Here is a 24,471-nt window from a genome sequence, read left to right as displayed (position 1 = left end):
CACAGAAACATGTTGGCCTTGATTCTTGCGTTATATTTCCATAATTTGCCTAATTTTTTATGTATGTCGAATGTTGGTCTTTATAGGTTCCATTTGTAAAATAACAGCACTTTCCTATAATTGTGAAATGAATCAATAAGCTTGACACGTGTTAAATTATGGAATATATGTGTGATTCAGTTCTGGCCTAACTTCTGGAGTTTTCTCCCATCAAATGCCGTAAGACTGTGGTGGTTCCTTTCCCTTTTTAAGGCTGGTAAAGTCTGTAAGCCAAAATGAATGAAGTGAGTTAGATTTCAATAGAAGTGTAATGTTGTGTGAATTTGTAAGCCTGAATTAATTTACTTACTGCTGGATGTTTGAAATGCAAGTTTCTTGGCCGTTTGACGAGTAATGTACCTCGTACTGATGGTTCTTGTGTTGTCTGTTGTGAGAGGGGCGGAGGAATAAGTAGGGGAGGTTGTTACGTGTGTATGGGCGGAGTCACTGAGGTTCGCTGTCTGCGCCGTAGCCTGTGTATGACGTCGTCTGTTGACTATTTTGACGTAGTCGTTTTTTAAGATAGGAACGATTTTATTGAACAAAATGTTAGTTTTTTCAGATAACTCATTTATGTTATAATTAGGATTTGCATACTGATCTAGTGTTATATATAATTCTTCACTTATATTAAGCAAAGGACCTTTAAGTTCTACATTTAATATTTTTAAATCGTTATTTATGTCCGTAAAATTGTGCTTATATTCATGCATATGTTGCCCTATTGCCGAGAAATGATTATGCCTAATTGCGTTTACATGTTCATTATATCTAGTCGTGAAATTCCTGCCCGTACGCCCGACATAACTTGTTAAACAGTTGTTACATTCCATTTTTAGACTCCTGATTGAAGATATTTGTTACTACTATTTACTGATTTGCTATTATATATGATATGCCTATTTATTAGATATTTATGTTTTATACAATACATAATCAACATAATATGAAACTTGTAATTTTATGCAAGAAGGAAATGACATTTAATCATTAGATTTAAAAGCCAACCATACACGGCATATTTAAATATTATCAATATCTGATGTTATATAAGACAAATTGTTATAATATTTTACCACATAACAACGCAAGATCCAAAGCAATAAGTATTTTAGACTTTAAAGTACAATGATTAGACTTTAAAAAATATATTAGTGTGTTTATGTAAAATATTTTATAGAGATCAACCCGCATTTATATTTTGCCTAAAATAATATCACTCCAGCAATAAGGTATAAAGATGTAACATGATATTTTAATATAATTATCACGCAAGTTTTATTTATCAAATTTTACTGATAGTCTATTCACGATTGTACATAAGTATAAAAAGGATTCGATTCAACAAAATAAGCAACAATACCTAAGATAAATGCTTAATCAACCCAAGGATGCATTCTGTCAGCCCAAGGGCATGTATATAATAGACAAAGTTTTATAATTTTAATTTTTAATTTTAACACAACGCTTAGAAATTTGTAAGTTTTTAAGATAAGATTTCACTGAAAATTATGAAACAATATATCATGAAGGTCTTTCAGAGGTATAAGATAGAAATGCAAATGTGATTCTGATATAGCTGAAGATGACCTATGAAGGGTCGAAACCGGTCCTAGATTGTAATACTTTGCAAGAAAATAAATGTATTGATTAGGTGGAATTTTTCTTTCCTTTTATGAAGACATACCACTTAACTAAGGTTAAGTTATGAGTAGGTTCCCACCTTCCAATACTTATCAATTTCTATATAATAGGCTTATTAATTACATAATATAAACCATATAATCTCTAGTACATGTTTCGTTCCGATTATGGAACATCTTCAGCTAAAATTTGATAAAATGGCAAGACAATTAAAATACATTGATGTTATGATGATACAAAAGCTAAAAGATATGATAAAATGGCTCGAAGATTAAAACATATGATAATGATGATGAGATAAAGTTCATTCATGTTGGTTAAAAATTCAACAAGTCAGTGTTCAAATGACGAATTAAAAACGGCGATAAGGTTCTTCATGTTGGAGACGTGTACATTTTGTTGATCTTGAAGATAAATTGAAGAAATACAAGATTTTCTTATATGTATTTATCGGGGGAACTCTTGATAAAATAACCGTAGTTGAAGTTGAGTTTTGGTAGGATTATTGAAATGAGTCTGAAACGAGAAAAGAATGAGTAAAATAGAAAATATTTTTAAGGAGAAAACCTTGTTAAAAATGTATGTTCGCGAGAATGAAGGATAATGGAGTTGATTACCTTATAGACAGTCTTGTCGTATTTAACGTCCTCCCTTACGCCGTGTTGTTAACTGACTGAGTCCTGTGTACGTGTGTAAGGTACTTGCGGTGGGCGGGGAGTATTGGAAGGAGAGGTAAGTGACGTGAGGAGAGCGGGTGAAATGTTGTGTAGGGTGGAGCTAACTGAGGAGTGGCGTTGTGATAGGCTAGGGGAAACGGAAGGAAAGGTAGGGGGACAATTATGTAGGGTGGAGCTAATCGGAAGGAGGTGTGTTGGTTGTTTGTTGGGATTCTTTTTGATGGTTTTTCTAGATGAATCTAAATTGGTAGCCTCTTCTAATAATATATTTATATTTTCCGTAATTTCGTTAACATTCTGGTTGGGATTTCGCTTCTGATCAATTTCAATATAGATATTTTCAAGGATATTCATTAATTTACCTTTGTTTAGCGTTCGTAGAATGGTTAAGTCCCTTTCTATCGATGTAAAATTGTGTTTATATTCGGTCATGTGAAGACTCATGGCCGAGTACTTCCTGTGTTTTTCGGCATTAATATGTTCTTGATATCTTACTGAGAAATTACGGCCTGTTTGTCCGATATAAGAATTGGCACAATTTGAGCATTTAAGCCTATATATCCCGGAATTTAAATATTTGTTATTACTTGCAATGCTTTGGTGATTGAAAATTAAACGTTGATTGTTGTTATTGGTGCGAAAAGCAATTTTGAAATTGAATTTCTTAAAAATGTTAGTAATCTGGTAAATATTCCCGTTATTATAAGTAAAGGTGGCGAAGTTCTTCTTTTTATGTTCTTTTACTAGCTGCGTTTGAGGTTTATTCTTCATTTTATTCACTAATCTATCTATGTAGTGTTTTGTATATCCGTTGCTTATCGCTATTTTGTAAATGAGATTAATTTCTTTTTGGAGGTCGTTTTTGGATAAGGGAATGTTAAAGGCTCTGTTTAACATGCTTAAAAAGGAACTCCTTTTATGTGCCTCAGGATGGTATGAATCTTTTCGTATGGTGTTTATAGTTTGAGTCGGTTTTCTAAAGATTGTAAAGGCCAACTTTTCTTCTTTCCTTTCGATTGTTAAATCAAGGAAATTTAGTTTTTTATTGTTCTCGGTTTCTAATGTAGGCTTAAATGCTCAAATTGTGCCAATTCTTATATCGGACAAACAGGCCGTAATTTCTCAGTAAGATATCAAGAACATATTAATGCCGAAAAACACAGGAAGTACTCGGCCATGAGTCTTCACATGACCGAATATAAACACAATTTTACATCGATAGAAAGGGACTTAACCATTCTACGAACGCTAAACAAAGGTAAATTAATGAATATCCTTGAAAATATCTATATTGAAATTGATCAGAAGCGAAATCCCAACCAGAATGTTAACGAAATTACGGAAAATATAAATATATTATTAGAAGAGGCTACCAATTTAGATTCATCTAGAAAAACCATCAAAAAGAATCCCAACAAACAACCAACACACCTCCTTCCGATTAGCTCCACCCTACATAATTGTCCCCCTACCTTTCCTTCCGTTTCCCCTAGCCTATCACAACGCCACTCCTCAGTTAGCTCCACCCTACACAACATTTCACCCGCTCTCCTCACGTCACTTACCTCTCCTTCCAATACTCCCCGCCCACCGCAAGTACCTTACACACGTACACAGGACTCAGTCAGTTAACAACACGGCGTAAGGGAGGACGTTAAATACGACAAGACTGTCTATAAGGTAATCAACTCCATTATCCTTCATTCTCGCGAACATACATTTTTAACAAGGTTTTCTCCTTAAAATATTTTCTATTTTACTCATTCTTTTCTCGTTTCAGACTCATTTCAATAATCCTACCAAAACTCAACTTCAACTACGGTTATTTTATCAAGAGTTCCCCCGATAAATACATATAAGAAAATCTTGTATTTCTTCAATTTATCTTCAAGATCAACAAAATGTACACGTCTCCAACATGAAGAACCTTATCGCCGTTTTTAATTCGTCATTTGAACACTGACTTGTTGAATTTTTAACCAACATGAATGAACTTTATCTCATCATCATTATCATATGTTTTAATCTTCGAGCCATTTTATCATATCTTTTAGCTTTTGTATCATCATAACATCAATGTATTTTAATTGTCTTGCCATTTTATCAAATTTTAGCTGAAGATGTTCCATAATCGGAACGAAACATGTACTAGAGATTATATGGTTTATATTATGTAATTAATAAGCCTATTATATAGAAATTGATAAGTATTGGAAGGTGGGAACCTACTCATAACTTAACCTTAGTTGTGCTGAGCCAATACGGAATAAACATGAGATTTATAAGCTGTAATTTAGCCAACCAGGCAAGAAAACAATCAAATACCTATTTGAACTTAAAGATTAAATTGTCAAAAATTGGCAAAGACATAAATTTCCTAAAACAATGTTTACATCAAAAACTCGTTCCTAAATTTCTAAATTCAGTACAGAGAAAACCTTGTACAACAAAATGGCACAAAGCTACTCAGGAAAAAACTAACGACTTATGGCTCAAAAATGAAATTAAATTTCTATACAGAAAAAAGTCTTTTTTAAACTCTAAGTTATATAACGCTCATCTAGAAGCTTACTCCCTTATGGCCCCTATTGAATGGGATTCCTTTTTGAAATATGGTGATACAAAAATTCAAAATATCTTAGATATGAAACAAGAAATCTTGAACAAAAAACTTCACGGTCTTACTCTAAATCAAAAAAACATAAATCAGTCAAAAGAATCCTCCATTAACATCGAACCCAATTCAACCTTTCACCCCCCGACTAAGAATCTAACTGACGTTGTTTTCGAGGACAAAGAGTTACAGATTATCAACAAAGGACCCAAACATAATTGGTCTAATCCATACAACCAAAAGCAATACATAACAACCATTGCTGAAGTAGAACAAGTCATAGCTCAGCTTCCAATAGATCAACAACTTGAAACTAAATTCGAAGTCAAAAAGAAACTTGTAGAATTATTTAAAGATCAGAAAGTTAACACACTCCATTTACCTTCTACAGATATAAAAGGCCTAAAACAAAAAATAAAAGATAATGACCTTATAATCACAAAGGCGGATAAAGGCAATGTGTCAGTTATTATGCATAAAAAAGAATATATAGAAAAAACCGAAGCATTTTTTTCAGATAATACTTTCACAAAAATTAAAAAAGATCCGACTAACTCTGTCCAAAGAAAACTAAAACAAATACTTAAAAACATTAATTTCATCCTTAATGAGAACGAAATATCAAACCTAATTAATATGAATCCAAGACTACCAACAGCAAGAGCTTTGCCTAAGATACATAAACCTGACACACCCATTAGACCAATTATTAACTTTAGAAATAGCCCCACCTACAAAACCTCTAAATTTATCAATAGCTTCCTAAAAAAGTACTATACTTTCCAAAGCAGAACCACAATCAATAATTCAATAGAATTTTGTAAAATTATCAAGAACACAAAATTAAAACCATCTTTCACCTTGAACTCATTCGACGTCACTAATATGTATTCTACGATCCCCACGAAAGAAACTCTAAATATAATTAAGAACAACTTAAAGACACACAGAAAACTTAGTAACCATGAAATAGAAGAATTTATGTTACTCCTAGAATTTACACTTAACAATAATTACTTTTCCTTCAATAACACAGTATATCAACAAAGTGGTCTTCCTATGGGATCTCCAGCGTCAGGTATCCTTGCTGAAATATACATGGATCACTTAGAAAAACATAAAATTTTAAATGATGAAAAAGGTATCATTATCTGGCTAAGGTTTGTCGATGACATCTTCGCAATTATAGATGAACAAATCAATAGTAGCACTAATTTATTAGACCAGATCAACAGTTTAGACCCTTTCATAAAATTTACATTAGAAACCGAGAACAATAAAAAACTAAATTTCCTTGATTTAACAATCGAAAGGAAAGAAGAAAAGTTGGCCTTTACAATCTTTAGAAAACCGACTCAAACTATAAACACCATACGAAAAGATTCATACCATCCTGAGGCACATAAAAGGAGTTCCTTTTTAAGCATGTTAAACAGAGCCTTTAACATTCCCTTATCCAAAAACGACCTCCAAAAAGAAATTAATCTCATTTACAAAATAGCGATAAGCAACGGATATACAAAACACTACATAGATAGATTAGTGAATAAAATGAAGAATAAACCTCAAACGCAGCTAGTAAAAGAACATAAAAAGAAGAACTTCGCCACCTTTACTTATAATAACGGGAATATTTACCAGATTACTAACATTTTTAAGAAATTCAATTTCAAAATTGCTTTTCGCACCAATAACAACAATCAACGTTTAATTTTCAATCACCAAAGCATTGCAAGTAATAACAAATATTTAAATTCCGGGATATATAGGCTTAAATGCTCAAATTGTGCCAATTCTTATATCGGACAAACAGGCCGTAATTTCTCAGTAAGATATCAAGAACATATTAATGCCGAAAAACACAGGAAGTACTCGGCCATGAGTCTTCACATGACCGAATATAAACACAATTTTACATCGATAGAAAGGGACTTAACCATTCTACGAACGCTAAACAAAGGTAAATTAATGAATATCCTTGAAAATATCTATATTGAAATTGATCAGAAGCGAAATCCCAACCAGAATGTTAACGAAATTACGGAAAATATAAATATATTATTAGAAGAGGCTACCAATTTAGATTCATCTAGAAAAACCATCAAAAAGAATCCCAACAAACAACCAACACACCTCCTTCCGATTAGCTCCACCCTACATAATTGTCCCCCTACCTTTCCTTCCGTTTCCCCTAGCCTATCACAACGCCACTCCTCAGTTAGCTCCACCCTACACAACATTTCACCCGCTCTCCTCACGTCACTTACCTCTCCTTCCAATACTCCCCGCCCACCGCAAGTACCTTACACACGTACACAGGACTCAGTCAGTTAACAACACGGCGTAAGGGAGGACGTTAAATACGACAAGACTGTCTATAAGGTAATCAACTCCATTATCCTTCATTCTCGCGAACATACATTTTTAACAAGGTTTTCTCCTTAAAAATATTTTCTATTTTACTCATTCTTTTCTCGTTTCAGACTCATTTCAATAATCCTACCAAAACTCAACTTCAACTACGGTTATTTTATCAAGAGTTCCCCCGATAAATACATATAAGAAAATCTTGTATTTCTTCAATTTATCTTCAAGATCAACAAAATGTACACGTCTCCAACATGAAGAACCTTATCGCCGTTTTTAATTCGTCATTTGAACACTGACTTGTTGAATTTTTAACCAACATGAATGAACTTTATCTCATCATCATTATCATATGTTTTAATCTTCGAGCCATTTTATCATATCTTTTAGCTTTTGTATCATCATAACATCAATGTATTTTAATTGTCTTGCCATTTTATCAAATTTTAGCTGAAGATGTTCCATAATCGGAACGAAACATGTACTAGAGATTATATGGTTTATATTATGTAATTAATAAGCCTATTATATAGAAATTGATAAGTATTGGAAGGTGGGAACCTACTCATAACTTAACCTTAGTTGTGCTGAGCCAATACGGAATAAACATGAGATTTATAAGCTACATACCACTTAGTCGAGCAGCTCTTCTTCTTTCTCTCAATTCTTCCCAACCCAAACACTGCAACATTTTTGTAACGCTACTCTTTTGTCGGAAATCACCCAGAACAAATTGAGCTGCTTTTCTTTGGATTTTTTTCAGTTCTTGAATCAGGTAATCCTGGTGAGGGTCCCATACACTGGAACCATACTCTAGTTGGGGTCTTACCAGAAACTTATATGCACTCTCCTTTACATCCTTACTACAACCCCTAAACACCGTCATAACCATGTGCAGAGATCGGTACCCTTTATTTACAATCCCATTTATGTGATTACCCCAGTGAAGATCTTTCCTTATATTAACACCTAGATACTTACAATGATCCCCAAAAGGAACTTTCACCCTGTCAACGCAGTAATTAAAACTGAGAGGACTTTTCCTATTTGTAAAACTCACCACCTGACTTTTAGCCCCGTTTATCAACATACCATTGCCTGCTGTCCATCTCACAATATTTTCGAGGTCACGTTGCAGTTGCTCACAATCTTGTAACTTATTTATCACTCTATAGAGAATAACATCATCCGCAAAAAGCCTTACCTCCGATTCCACTCCTTTACTCATATCATTTATATATATAAGAAAACATAAAGGTCCGATAACACTGCCCTGAGGAACTCCCCTCTCAACTATTACAGGGTCAGACAAAGCTTCACCTACTCTAACTCTCTGAGATCTATTTTCTAGAAATATAGCAACCCATTCAGTCACTCTTTTGTCTAGTCCAATTGCACTCATTTTTGCCAGTAGTCTCCCATGATCCACCCTATCAAATGCTTTAGACATGTCAATCGCGATACAGTCCATTTGACCTCCAGAATCCAAGATATCTGCTATATCTTGCTGGAATCCTACAAGTTGAGCTTCCGTGGAATAACCTTTCCTAAAACCAAATTGCCTTCTATCGAACCAGTTATTAATTTCACAAACATGTCTTATATAATCAGAAAGAATGCCTTCCCAAAGCTTACATACAATGCATGTCAAACTTACTGGCCTGTAATTTTCAGCTTTATGTCTATCACCCTTTCCTTTATACACAGGGGTTACTATAGCAACTCTCCATTCATCTGGTATAGCTCTTTCAGCCAAACAATAATCAAATAAGTACTTCAGATATGGTACTATATCCCAACCCATTGTCTTTAGTATATCCCCAGAAATCTGATCAATTCCAGCCGCTTTTCTAGTTTTCAACTTTTGTATCTTATTGTAAATGTCATTGTTATCATACATAAATTTTATTACTTCTTTGGCCTTAGTCTCTTCCTCTATCTCGACATTATCCTTGTAACCAACAATCTTTACATACTGCTGACTGAATACTTCTGCCTTTTGAAGATCCTCACATACACACTCCCCTTGTTCATTAATTATTCCTGGAATGTCCTTCTTGGAACCTGTTTCTGCCTTAAAATACCTATACATACCCTTCCATTTTTCACTCAAATTTGTATGACTGCCAATTATGCTTGCCATCATGTTATCCTTAGCTGCCTTCTTTGCTAGATTCAATTTTCTAGTAAGTTCCTTCAATTTCTCCTTACTTCCACAGCCATTTCTAACTCTATTTCTTTCCAGTCTGCACCTCCTTCTTAGTCTCTTTATTTCTCTATTATAATAAGGTGGGTCTTTACCATTCCTTACCACCCTGAAAGGTACAAACCTGTTTTTGCATTCCTCAACAATTTCTTTAAACCCATCCCAGAGTCTGTTTACATTTTTATTTACCGTTTTCCACCGATCATAGTTACTTTTTAGAAACTGCCTCATACCTGCTTTATCAGCCATATGGTACTGCCTAACAGTCCTACTTTTAAGACCTTCCTTTCTATCACATTTATTTTTAACTACCACAAAAACAGCTTCATGATCACTAATACCATCTATTGCTTCAGTTTCCCTATAGAGCTCATCTGGTTTTATGAGCCCCACATCCAAAATATTTTTCCCTCTGGTTGGTTCCATCACTTTCTGAATCAGCTATCCTTCCCATATTAACTTATTTGCCATTTGTTGGTCATGCTTCCTGTCGTTCTCATTTCCTTCCCAATTGACATCTGGCAAATTCAGATCTGCCGCTACAATCACATTTCTTTCCATGTCGTTTCCCACATAGCTGACTATCCTATCAAATAATTCCGAATCCGCATCAGTGCTACCCTTTCCCGATCTGTACACTCCAAATATATCAAGTTGCCTATTATCTTTAGAAATGAGCCTTACACCTAGAATTTCATGTGTCTCATCTTTAACTTTTTTGTAGCTTACAAATTCTTCTTTCACCAGAATGAAAACTCCCCCTCCCACCTTTCCTATCCTATCTCTACGATACACACTCCAGTGCCGTGAGAAAATTTCTGCATCCATTATATCATTTCTCAGCCATGATTCAACTCCTATTACAATATCTGGTAAATATATATCTATTAAATTACTTAATTCTATTCCTTTCTTTACAATACTTCTACAGTTCAACACTAACAATTTTATGTCATCCCTACTTGATTTCCAGTTCCCTGTTCCCTTATCACCGCTCCCTAGGCCATCCCGTTTCCCTGAATGTACCTCCCTATTACCCTTCCAAACAAATTTCCTAACTTATACGTACCACTGCGGTTTAAATGAAGGCCATCCGAGCGCAGATCCCTTTCTCCTACCCACCCATTAGGATCTAGAAATTTCACTCCCGGTTTCCCACATACCCACTCCATAATCTCATTTAAATCCCCAATCACCCTCCAGTCAGTATCCCTCCTACACAGTATTCCACTAATAACAATCTCCGCTTTCTTAAACTTCACCCGTGCTGCATTTACCAGATCCCACACATCTCCAACTATGTTCGTACTTATATCAGCTTGCCTTACGTTGTTGGTACCAACGTGAAACACTACCACCTTCTCCATCCCCTCCTCCCTCTCTTCTACTTTCCTCAACATCTGCCTCAACCTAATTCCTGGATAACATTCTACCCTGGTTCCCTTTCCTCCACACACTTTCCCCACGTGTCTAACGATGGAATCCCCCATGACCAGAGCCTCAACCCTACCCACCTCATTTGATCCCCTCCCCTCCTGGTCAGCCCTATCTTTCACGATAGCTGCTGAAGCTACTTTCTCCTCCCTTTTCTCCTTCCCATGACCCTGTTCCACCTGTCGTTTCCTATCCTCTACTCTACATTTCCCTTTCCTACCTTTTCCCTTCCTCCTACTTCCATGCATCTCAGCAACAGTTCCCTGTCCCTCATCTTCCCTCTGTTGTTCTACCTGGAGTGACTCGTACCGATTTCGCACAGACACCTGTCCTGAATTCTGATCCTGAATAGAGCCCTTGGCCTGCAATCTCCTTCCCCTTAGAACATTAGACCACCTGTCTTCTACAACTCCTCCCTTTCCTTCCCCTCCCTCTTGTACACCTACTGTAACCTGTACATTGTTTGAGGGAGTCCTATCTTCCTTCCCGTCTTCTGTGAGAATCCTAATTATTTCCCTCAAACTTTCCAACTCCTCCCTCATACCCCTCAATGCCTCACCACACCCACAATAAGTACACTCGCGCTCCTTAGCCATTCTTTACGGGGGGAAAATTTTAAATTAAAAAAATAAAATAACTTATTTGCAAAAAAATAAATGAACGACTACACTACAATACTACTTAGTCGTGCTCTATTAATTTTTTATTTTTTTTTTATCCTACAACCCCTAACAGGATAAAAGCTGCTGTTAATTACTGAATATCGAAAGTAATACACAAGAACTACACAATTCCAAACTGCAATTAAGCCTATCCTAATTTCAACAATATTTTAGTAAGAGTTTCTACGGATACCTCTACCACACCAGTATTACACAAATATTTTACAATAATAAAATAAGCACACTAAATTCTAATAGGATATTACTCGTGTGCTACTGTACAGTACACTACAGTAATTTTTAAACTACTTTCAGACGTATCCTAATTACGATACCGGTACCGTACCGTATGTCACTACTAAGCACAACAGAAATGAAATTTGCAAGAACTACTGTACTCAAAGATTACCAACGAAGCTAAATGCTTAGACAAATTATTATTAGTATTACGGTCTAATAGATATACACGAAAGATACACACGAATATAGCACGCAAGATACGGCACTATCTAAATGTACTGTATCTACACTACACTACACTGCGTTTGGTTAAATGCTTAAGTATCAAAAGGATTGCCGTACACGAAGAAAAACACGAATATAACTGGCAAGATACTATCTAATATATTATACCTTATCTTCACTACAATTCTACTGAAATGTGGTTATGTGATTATTACAGCTGGTGGATTACTATTATTTTCCCTACTCCACGGGACGGAGAATAAAAGTGTCCTTAATTAGGCCTTCTGAAAAATACGAGGTTGTCTACAGTAATTTCTCAAATATTTTTATCAAAACTACTACTACTCCAGGGACTTGAACTGCAATTACTGTGATATATGAACTTTATTATTATTAGCTAACCGCTCATAAATACTGAAAGATCGAGGGAGCGAAATATAAGTTACGGATACTAACTACCTACTCAGAAGTACAAATGAATGGAATACAAGGTCAGCTGATTTTTATTTATATTTACTTGACTACACTACACCCTTTGTTCACGACTGTAGCCAACAATGCAATATTTGAATATGAGGAGCGACAATAATCAATAACAATACGACTGTTAACTATTACCGTGTAATCTCTTTAACTTCTTTTTAAATGGAAGTTTACAGGCGTATCGTGTTTTTTAATGTAGTAAATTATTACCTTCGCGATAGTTTGAACGTATATCTATAGGAAATACCGGAGAAGTTGCTGCAGAAGTTACGGTACTATTCCTTATGATAATCTGCCTTTGTAAGTACAACCAACGAATCTACAGATATTTACAAATATTTTTAAAGTTAATATTGTTACCTAAAGTATTACCTAAACATAAATTTGAAACAAGGTGCACCTAGCTAGCCTACTTAACCTAGAAAACGTAATTTACTGAAGACCACCTGAATTACTTGTTACAAAATTTAAATAATTATTACTACTCCCAATTTCTACCAACAAGCACTAAACACCACTATATAAACAGCACTAAATGAATCAGATATACACAAAATTAAGCTATTTCAATAGGTTTTCACTACTTTATCACTACAATAATGCAAGAGCTCTCTCAACAGCCAACCGTTCTCAAGCGCAATCATGTCTAATATAATCAGATGGAATGCTTTCCCAAAGCCTACATGCAATGCATGTCAAACTGACTGTTGTGTAATTTTCACCTTTATGCCTGTAACCCTTTCCTTTATACACAGGGGCTACTATAGCGTCTCTCCATTCATATGGTATAGCTCCTTCATCCAAACGGTAATCAAATAAGTACTTCAGATATGCTACTATACCCCAACCCATTGTCTTTAGTATAACCCCAGAAATCTTGTTAATTCCAGCTGCTTTTCTAGTTCTCAACTTTTGTATCTTATTGCAGATGTCATTGTTATCATAGGTAAATTGTAGTACTTCTTTAGGATAAACAAACAAATATAAATCATTTGTGGATTGAAACCACAGACAACAAAACATCACAAGAAATAAATGCACACATGTTGTCACATTTTTCCATACAATAAAACAGGCATTTTTCATACCAACACAGATCTTAAATTTCCATGGAAGGAAATGGAGTAAACTACAATCCTTGTCAACGTTCCATGATCCATGCTCCCAATGCAGCTAAAAGAAATCTGAGATTCCAATCCTCGAAGGAATAAATGACTCACCGGCCTCACGGTTCCAGGCTCACACAAATATGCTGCAGACCATAACTACCCAAGACAAGTCTATCACAAATATATACGCACGCATTAAGCTGGCCTTTAAATGAAGAACAATCTTCTCCTTAAACACAGAGTACAGCAATTGCATGTTTTGAATTAGTTTAACTGATAACCAATTGATGACACCTCACCACGTCTGATTCTCCCAATAGTATCTTCGACCCCTGCGGGTGGGGGACGCACATGTAGAATACACCCGCGGTATCCCCTGCCTGTCGTAAGAGGCTACTAAAAGGGGCGACCTAAGCACGGACATGGATTGAGGTTTGGTATAATGTGTTGGCCTCCTGTGGATGGAAGGAGCTGAATACATTCACAGGTAATCCCTGCCTGTCGTAGAAGGCGACTTAAAGGGTTACGTGGCCATTGTCCCCTCTTTAATTTTTATTGTTGTTTTGAGGGTTAGTTGTAGACCATTTTAAAAATTTTTATGTGCGTGCTGCTCGGCGATGGAGCTCCTACATGTGCGACTACGCTCGAAAGCCCGTGTCAGCAACCACCCAGGAAGCGGCAGGTGGGAATGTCATGTACCCGGGCAGTAGTATCCGCCTGACAACACAGGTCCCCGCACAACCAAATGCCAGAAGGACATATTCTTATTAGTTATTTTTATTTATTTTGACTTATATTTAGTGCTCTGTACACGCTATGGGGTACATGCTATTGCGGGTGACTGGAGGAAGGTAGTCCTCGTGCTCATTGCCTCAGTCCTCCCGTATTAGGCATCGTCCAACATCGGACCCCGGTCAGTACCGGCTATGACCAGGTGGGTATTGCCTTGGCTGCTTGGTTCGGCTACAGATACCCCTGATTGGAGTGGGTGGCATTCGGGGAGGATGATTTTGGGCATGGCGTCGAAATAACTTCCGCCTGCCACCTCGGGTAGTTCGCTACCCAAGTCTTTAACTTTTGATTCCCTAAGGGTGGCAACCCCTTGGGAACAAGCGCAGCGTATTGGTCTGGGTTCCAGCTTCCCTAGGTTCCTGGTTGCTACCAGAACCGATGGGCAAGATTTCAAGCTGGTTAAATCTATTCTTTTTAGTCGTCACATCGAAGGTGTCTACGGTGAACTGGAGGATCTGAAGAATATGCGCAATGGTGGTTTGCTTCTGAACACGAGCACTGCGCTCCAAGCAGATCGGTTGCTTAAGTGCGACCACTTTGGCAACATCCCCGTCAAAGTGAGAGAGCACAAAACCTTGAATCTGGTTCGTGGGGTTATTTTCCACAGAGATCTTATTCTAAACACTGACGATGAATTGATGGAAGAAATGAAGCACCGTGGCATGACACACGTCCGACGCATTACGCGCAAGTCAGTGGTGAAGAGGTTGCCACGGGTGCGTTCATAGTCTCCTTCAATGCCAGAGAAAGTCAAGGTAACAACCTATCGTTGCGATGTGAGGCCGTACATCCCGCCTCCTATGCGATGCTATCAATGCCAGAGATTCGGACATATGGTATCTCGTTGTTCGAATCAGTCTGTGTGTGGTACGTGTGGGAAAGTAGCTCACGGCGCGGAGGAGTGCACACCTCTGTACAAGTGCACTAACTGCTCTGGTCTTCATTCTCGTCAAGATTGGAACTGTCCCACCTATCTGAGTGAAAAGAAGATCCAGGAGATCAAGAGCCTGGATGGTCTTTCCTACCAGGAAGCCCGCCGTAAGTTTAATTCTCTGAATGCACTGGCCAAGACACTAGACTTCAGCATGATAGCACAGTCTCGTCATTTTCTATTGAAACACTTTCCAAAAAGATCGCTGCGCCCAAGGCGGCAGTTGCTCCTGTGAGCAACGCCGCAAAGAGAACGAGCTTCGACCACCAATAAGCCTGTGCCGGCTAAGAAACCTACGCTGGCACAGAAGGGGAAGAAGACAACATCTCCTTCCCCCATGAGGTCGGCGAAAGCCGTGCCTAAGCCGGCGGAGGCGACATCATCGACCAGGGCTGGGAAATCACCTCCCAGCCCATCTAAACAAGAATCGACGGCAGGGAAGAAGAGCGCACTTACCAGGCATTCTTCCACTTCTCCTACCAATGGGGCCTCACGCCCTCCACCTGGAGGGCCTGATTCTGCGCCAGCGGGTCTTCCTCTTGGAAAACCTGCACGCTTCCCTCGTAGGAAGAAACCCCGCCCCCGGACTACGTGAAGAAATTCAAGGCAGATGCACATGGAGCATTTATCTCCATCTTTGGATGGGGATGTGAGTGTAGGTTAGGTAGCATTATGCTGCTTCTAACCTAAATGTCAGAAGTCTAAACCCACATTATGGCACTGTTACAGTGGAATTGTAACGGTTATGACAGGCATCTTGCTGAGCTACGTCAGCTCATTAGTGAGTATGCAGCACGTATAGTTTGTATTCAGGAGACAAACTTCAGACCAGGTCATCATACGGTCTTGAGAAATTTCAGACTATACTCGACAGAACGATATTATGCCCACCAGGCATCTGGTGGCGTGGGTATTTTTGTCCGTTCTGACACTTATAGCGAAGTTGTCCCTCTAAGGACCCCACTGGAAACAATTGCAGTGCGGGTACCGCTGCCTGTCATGGCAACAGTGTGTAACGTTTATTTTCCACCAGGCCAGCCTCTTAACATAAATGATGTCACTGATCTTATAGATCAGCTTCCACCTCCCTCCTCTTATTGGGCGATTTTAACGCACATCACCCCATATGGGGCTCTGAGACGTCTTGCTCCCGGGGGTGAGAGCTGGAAAGATTAATACAGGAGCTCGATTTATGTATTTTGAACACAGGGGAACCAACTCACTTCGGTGTACGTTATGGCACATATTCTTGCATAGACGTAAGTCTATGCAGCTGAACGTTGGTTCCGCTGTTTCGGTGGAATACACACGACGATCTCTGTGACAGTGACCATTTTCCCATCATTCTTACTTTGTTGAAACAAAACTCCGTCGATGGATTCTTAAACATGCTGATTGGCCAAAGTACACATCACTAGCTGTCTTTAACAACGATATCAGGCGGAACGTCGGCGTGGAAATAACTTACATCACCCAAGTTATTCTTGCTGCTGCTGAGGAGTCCATTCCGTTCTTCTGGCGGACTCCTCGCTGAAAACTCGTTCCTTGGCAGAACGAAGAAATAGCAGCAGCTATCAAAGAACGCTGTCACACTCATAAACATTACCGTAGACAGCCTACTGTGGCCAACTTGGTAATATTTAAGAAACTCCTCGCTAAGGCGCGAGTTCTTATTCGCCGAAGTAAGAAGGCTTCGTGGGAGAGGTATGTGTCTTCTATGACGTCACATACTCCATCATCTCAAGTGTGGACTAGGCTTCGCCGTATTTCGGGTATCCAGGGACCATCTTCTGTACCGGGAATTTCCATTGCAGGCAGTGTCGTTACTGACACACTCTCGATTGCTGGCCATCTAGCTAGTTATTTTGCAGATTTATCTGGCTCCGGGAATTACCATCGTGATTTCCTCACTCTGAAGCGGGAGGCAGAATGTCATCACCTTAGTTTTGCCTCTCAAGCTTCAGAGGACTACAATGTGCCCTTTACGGAGTGGAAACTCCGCAGCGCCTTAGCGCTTTGCAAGGACACGTCTCCTGGACCAGACAACATCCATAACCAGATGTTGAAACACCTTAGTGGTGATAGTCTACTATATCTCCTTCGTGTGCTCAACCGAATCTGGATAGAGGGTGAGTTTCCATCTCAGTGGCGAGAGGGCATAGTCATTCCTGTCCTCAAGCCTGACAAAGATCCTAAGTATGCAGGAAGTTACAAACTGATTTGTCTTACAAACTGCCTGTGTAAGCTATTTGAGAGGATGGTAAATCGCCGACTTGGGTGGTGTCTGGAGAAACAAGGACTCCTGTCCGAATACCAGTATGGTTTTCGAGCCGCTCGCTCGACCACTGACCACTTGGAATGCCTGGAGAGCTCTATCCAGGATGCATTTCTCTGCAAACAGCATTTGGTAGCTGTTATCTTTGAATTAGAAAAGGCCTATGACACCACATGGCAATATGGTATCCTTTCAGTCCTGCATCAGTGGAGATTCCGAAGTCACTTGCTGGTATTCATTGCGAATTTTTGTCCCTCCGTCTATTCCGTGTCCGAGTAGGGAGAACATATTCGCAAAATGGGGTTGCACAGGGATCGGTCCTTAGTGTCACTCTGTTCACGATTGCCATAAACGGTATTGTTGCTGCTGCTGGTTCATCAGTAATACTGTCGCTCTATGTGGACGATTTTGCTCTGCGCTATAGCTCACGTTATATGGCCGTCGGAAAGCGACAATTGCAGCAAGCTATTAGGAGAGTGGAACAGTGGGCCTTAGAACATGGCTTTCGATTTTCCACCGCAAAGTCCTCTGTTGTCCACTTTTGTCGGTTCCGTACTTTATTTAGGAAATGTCGTTCTTCCAGTTGTTGACACTTACCGATTTCTAGGGCTCCTTTTTGATAGCAAATTATCGTGGGAGCCACATGTGCAGCAGTTAAAAGTGCAATGCACTAAGAAACTGAATATCAGCATCAATTGGGGTGCTGACCGTACGGTGCACCTACGATTCTATAGGGCACATATTTTATCACGGCTAGACTACGGCAGTGCAGCTTATGGCTCAGCAATACCAGATGTGCTTGCGAAGCTGAACAGGATCCACCACAGCGGGGTTAGGTTGGCGACGGGAGCTTTTTGTACAAGCCCCTTTGCCATCTTGCTCGCTGAGTCTGGTGTGCCGCATTTACACCTGAGGCGCCAGCAGCTCCTACTTTCATATGCTGCAAGTTTGCGACAGATGCCACTTCATCCAAGCTATCCTTGCGTGTTCAACAATGGCAGCCGTTTGGTGTACGCTGCTTGTCCTCGAGCAGCGTGGCCGGTTGGAATACGCTTGGATAGCAGTTACAGATTGTTTCACATACCTTCAGTTCTTTGCCCTGACAGACAACTAAGTGGGGTACCTCCGTGGGTAGTACGATGACCTGAAATAATCCTGGATCTGCACACTGGCCCGAAGGAAAGCACGGACCCTTCGATTTATCGGAGGCTCTTCCTGTCCGTTGTTGGCCGATATCCAGGTTCAGTCGTCGTCTGCATGGATGGTTCAAGGACAGAAACGAAGGTGGGCTGTGCATTTGTTGTCGACAATGATAGGTTTCTTTTTCGTTCCCGAAAACCTGTAGTGTGTACACAGCAGAGCTCTATGCCATCTGTGAAGCTCTGCGGTTCGCATTGTCCAATGGGCGCCGACACTTTCTTCTGTGTACTGACTCCTTGAGCTCGCTACAGTCTATTGATATTTGTTTTCCTCAGCACCCTCTTTTACAGCGGGTCCAGGACCTGCTGGCTGGGTGTTCGGATGCCGGTACCAGAATCGCATTTATGTGGCTCCCAAGCCACATGAGTGTAGAGGGAAATGAATTAGCAGATAAGGTTGCCAAGGAGGCAGTTACACTGCCCCCGTTGCCTTTCAAGGTTCCAGCAAGTGATATTCGCACTCAGCTGAGACATCTGGTTAAGTCCCATTGGGAAGTGGAGTGGCAGACCATTCCACTTCCAGATAAGCTGAGAGCAATAAAAGGAACGACAAAGGTATGGTGGACTGCCCTTCGTGCTTCGTGGAGGGAAGCAGTGGTATTATAGATTAGGTACATGAGGTCACATGCCTCACATAACAAGTACTTTTCAAGCCAAAGAATAAAATCCATTTACTACTTTAATAAGCAACTTTTTAATGTTTGGTTTAATTGAGTCGGTTATATAAGACGATAAATGCTGTAAATATGTAACAATTTTACAAACACTAGTGTAGACAAGTGTAAACTTCATTTGATGTTTAATAGATTAGGTACATGAGGTCATATGCCTCACATAACAAGTACTTTTCAAGCCAAAGAATAAGATCCATTTACTATTTTAATAAGCAACTTTTTAATGTTTGGTTTAATTGAGTCTGTTATATGAAGGTGTAATGTTTTACATATGATGTTTTTGAAACCAATTTAATGTGTGTCAGCTGAGGATGACCCCATAGGGGTCGAAACCGGTACTGACTGAATTTACTGCTTTATAGTAAATAAATATTGTATTGTTAAGGTGGAGGCTTCTAAATTATTTTATGTTGTAATAGCAATCAATACGGAAATGACGCTAATAGATTATGATAGCTCGTAACATACCACTTAATCAAGCAGCTCATCTCCTTTCTCCCTTATCTTCCCAGCCCAAACTTTGCAACAGTTTTTTAACACTACTCTTTTGTCGGAAATCACCCAGAACAAATCGAGCTGCTTTTCTTTGGATTTTTTCCAGTTCTTGAATCAAGTAATCCTGGTGAGGGTCCCATGCACTGGAACCATACTCTAGTTGGGGTCTTACCAGAGACTTATATGCCCTCTCCTTTACATCCTTACTACAATCCCTAAATACCTTCATAACCATGTGCAGAGATCTGCACCCTTTATTAAAAATCATATTTATGTGATTGCCTCAATGAGTGTCTTTTCTTATATTAACACCTAGGTTCTTACAATGATCTCCAAAAGGAACTTCCAGCCCATCAACACAGTAATTAAAACTCAGAGGGACTTTTCCTATTTGTGAAACTCACAACCTGACTTTTAACCCCGTTTATCATCATACCATTGCCCACCGTCCATCTCACAACACTACCGAGGTCACCCTGCAGCCGCTCACAATCTTGTAACTTATTTATTACTCTGTACAAAATAACATCATCTGCAAACAGCCTTATCTCTGATTCCACTTCTTTACACTTATCATTGATATACAGGGTGAAGCGTAATTCGCGCACTCGGGCGTCGCAACGCGACTCCTCACATGCCAGCAATAAAAAAATGTCTCTTACAAATTTTCGTCTGTGAGTATATCCGGTAGAAAACGGACGTTGAAGAATAGCAATCTGGCAACACTGTAACCATATGTAGGGTAACTACCGCTGTCAGCATGTTTTCGTCGTGTTGTACAGTTGGTGCAGTGGGTAGAGATTTGGTTGGCATGCAGGAGGTCGATGGTTCGATCCTGGGTTGAGGCGCTTTTTCTATTTGCTAATTTCCACCTGACATTACCTACTGTATTACAGTAAGACACCGTTTCTGAGGTCACATGTATCTTACATTTACAACATTTTGTAACGCTGAAACAACAAATACCTGGTTATACTAATAAGAAATAGACAGCTGAAACAAATGACCAGTCATAGGACAGAATAACTACACAAACAATATCACTTTCGATATGCTAAAGATGATAGCACAGTACAATAACACAACATCTACTTGTCATTTACATACTACATGTATAATAATAATGTTATTTGTTTCACGTCCCACGAACTACTTTTTAAGGTTTTCGGAGATGCCACCATACTACATGTAATATGATCGCGCAGATGTAGCACATTAGCACTGATACTGTCCATTTTAAATTCATGCCCACGACGTGGAAAGGGCGCCTTTCAAAGCTGACCAATGAAAACGATTGTTCGTCCATTTCTAGGATCGTAGTATGTAAGTGCAAATGGTTTCTAGAGGACCCACTGCAAGTGCTGTTGACGATTAAGATCCCAGATACCATACCACCTGGTCTACATTTACGAAATACAAAACATACGCCTCAACCCAGGATCGACCACTCGACCTCCAGCATGCTAACCTAAAACTCTATCCACTGCACCGACTGTACAGTACGACTAACTTCTGCTGACAGTGGTAGTTACCCTACATGTGGTTACAGTGTTGCCAGATTGCTGCTCTTCAACGTCGTTTTTCTGCCGGATATACTTGCAAGACAAAATTTTGTAAGAGACATTTTTTTTATTCCTGGCATGTGAGGAGTCACGCTGCGACGCCCGAGTGCGCGAATTACGCTTCACCCTGTATATAAGAAAACATAAAGGACCAATAATCATCAATAGTATCTTCGAATATCTCATGAAGATCATACACGCGTTTATTTTATTGAATCATGTCAATTAATCTGCAATAATTGAATTAAATCTCGATGACTGAAACTTAACTGTTGTTAACTCAAACTGACTGATTAAATCAAAAACATTACTGATTGTAGCTGCGTTTGGTTAATTCCTATATCACGGGGGCTGGGTGTTTGTGACCAACTTAAAATACATCTTCATCTACAATATATACAACATATCATATTACCAACCACCCCTCCATAATAGGGTTTGCATTAGGAAGGGCATCCAGTCATAAAAGAGGGCTTAATCCACATTAGTCCCCAGATAGTTAGGAAAAGACCAGGAAGGAATGAAAGTAAGTGTGTAGTTTCTAAATTATTTAGGCACAATCTTACTATTTTTCTGAACATTCATTTGAATAATATTAGTTTTCAAATATTTATTTAGTCCTTTAAATTACAAACTAACAGTTTTGGATTGTTCTTATAACAGTAATATTTTCCAAATTATATAGCCCATACAGTATTGGTCACAAAAATTGACATGAAAAAAATCTCTTGGAAAAGTAAGGCAAAGAACATCTAATTAAGAATGACCATTGTGAAACAAGAGTGATCTGTTGAAGTTGAACTTTTGAAAATGTGTTTTTCATACTGGCTCTTTCACAAAAATGACAATCTGTATTTATAGACCAATCAAATTTTGAGTCCAAAGGTGTACTTAATTTCAACCAGCTGAATTATGGGATTGAATCATAGCAATGTTGATTGGAATTAAAGAGAAGTTAAATGCTAGGTTCCCCACTGTATTCTTATACCACTCTCTGTATTCTCATTTCACAGGTCTGCTTGGGTTTTGTCCAGAACTTCGATGAAAATGGCAATGCACAAGAAGTCACAAATGAATATGTGCTTTCAGGATTCTATGAAGTTGATATAGCTGGTATCAGATATCATGCCAAAGTAAATATTCACTCTCCTAATTTGCCCACTCAATATCCTGACAAAGAGAGAGGTGCTTACAAGGCAACACGAGATGAGGCTAGTGATGTAATATATTCTGTAAATTTAAAGCATTGAGATACCATAGCCAAGTAATGTGCCATTCTGTTATGTTATTGTGATGTTTATTGCCATTCTCTACCTTCAGTGGTTAATGAATTGTTGTAAATAATTTTTGAATATACTTTTTATAATGTTGCTCAATGTTTATATCTCTTCAAACCCATTTATGTACAGTAAAATACTATGAAATAATAATTTGTATATATCCACTTATGGGGGTAGGTAATGACTTCCTTGTTACTGCTGTAGAGTCAGAATAGTATGTAACAGTATAGTTCATTTCTCAAGGTTTTGAGGGATAACTTCTACTGTTATAGCTTCTTTCTATTTGTGAAGATTGGGCATATTGCTCTTTGTTGTTCAAATTCTGTATAGAATTTTTCTGTTGATTCAATGAAAGGATAAGCTGTGTTGTATTTACATATAAATGTCAAGTTTCTGGTGGTGTCATAAATCCTTGTATTTGTGAGTTCTGCTGTTGAGTATGGAAGAGAAAGTGCCATTATTTTCCATATGTGCTACATTGCAAGTTATGAATCTCATTATAACCGTATTGGATTTCAGAATACAGAAGTTACATCATTAATTTAAACCACCTTTCCAATACATAACAATCCTTATATTTAGGGTATAACCATTATACAGATGTTAGAACTAGGACATGTTTCACTTATTCTTAGTAAGCATCATCAGCTAGAAAAGGACTTAAACCAAAGATAGGCCAGGGCCCTGTACCCAGTTCATATAATATAAAATGTTCCATAAGGTCTAATATTACATTGATAAAAACTAATTTTAACAATTTAAAACCGGCCAGTATGACTATATATATATTTATTCTGACAAAGAGAGTGTTGCTTACAAGGCAACGCCAGATGAGGCTAGTGGTGTAATATATTCTGCAAATTTAAAGCATTGAGATACCATAGCCAAGTAATGTGCCATTCTATTATTTTATTGTGATGTTTATTGCCACTTTCTACTTTCAGTGGTTAATGAATTGTTGTAAATAATTTTTGAATATATGTTTTTTTCTACCTTCAGTGGTTAATGAATTGTTGTAAATAATTTTTGAATATACGTTTCATAATGTTGCTCACTGTTTATATCTCAAAAAACCCATTCATGTACAATAAAATACTGTGAAATAATAATTTGTATATATCCACTTATGGGGGTAGGTAGTGACTTCCTAGTCTTATTGACCAGATTTAAATTGTTAAAATTAGTTTTTATCAGTGTAATAGTAGACCTTATGGAACATTTTATATTATATGAACCAGGTACAGGGCCCTGACCTATCTTTGGTTTAAGTCCTTTTCTAGCTGATGAGTGAAACATGTCCTAGTTCTAACATCTGTATAATGGTTATACCCTAATTGTAAGGATTGTTATGTATTGGAAAGGTGGTTTAATTAATGTTGTGACTTCTTTATTGTACCAGGAATGACTACGGCCTGGCACATCATATTTGTAATTCGTAATTTATTAACGAATTGACAGCTTTAACATTTGGAGACAGCGTGCCGAACGAACATTTGAGATTCAGCTGCTTGCTATGGGAATGAGAGAGACAGCGCTACGTCACAGGCAGAGAACAGGCTGGGT

At 38.3% G+C, this 24,471-nt stretch overlaps 1 protein-coding gene across 2 annotated transcripts in view; it reads left to right on the top strand.

Annotated features, from left to right (window-relative positions):
• Positions 1 to 23,445, top strand: part of LOC136862737 (pyruvate dehydrogenase phosphatase regulatory subunit, mitochondrial) — a 372,304-nt gene extending 348,859 nt beyond the window's left edge. The window contains exon 15 of one of the 2 annotated variants that reach the window (XM_067138964.2): positions 22,642 to 23,445. In XM_067138964.2, coding sequence (XP_066995065.1) covers positions 22,642 to 22,878 — 237 coding nt within the window. In that variant the 3' untranslated portion in view covers positions 22,879 to 23,445. The remainder of the gene's footprint in view (positions 1 to 22,641) is intronic. The other variant, XM_067138965.2, reaches the window with a different exon arrangement.
• The last annotated feature ends 1,026 nt before the right edge of the window (positions 23,446 to 24,471 follow it).

This window comes from Anabrus simplex, chromosome 2 (genome assembly GCF_040414725.1).
Source record: "Anabrus simplex isolate iqAnaSimp1 chromosome 2, ASM4041472v1, whole genome shotgun sequence".
Taxonomy (NCBI): Eukaryota; Metazoa; Arthropoda; class Insecta; order Orthoptera; family Tettigoniidae; genus Anabrus; species Anabrus simplex.
This window is presented reverse-complemented; position numbering and strand designations above follow the sequence as displayed.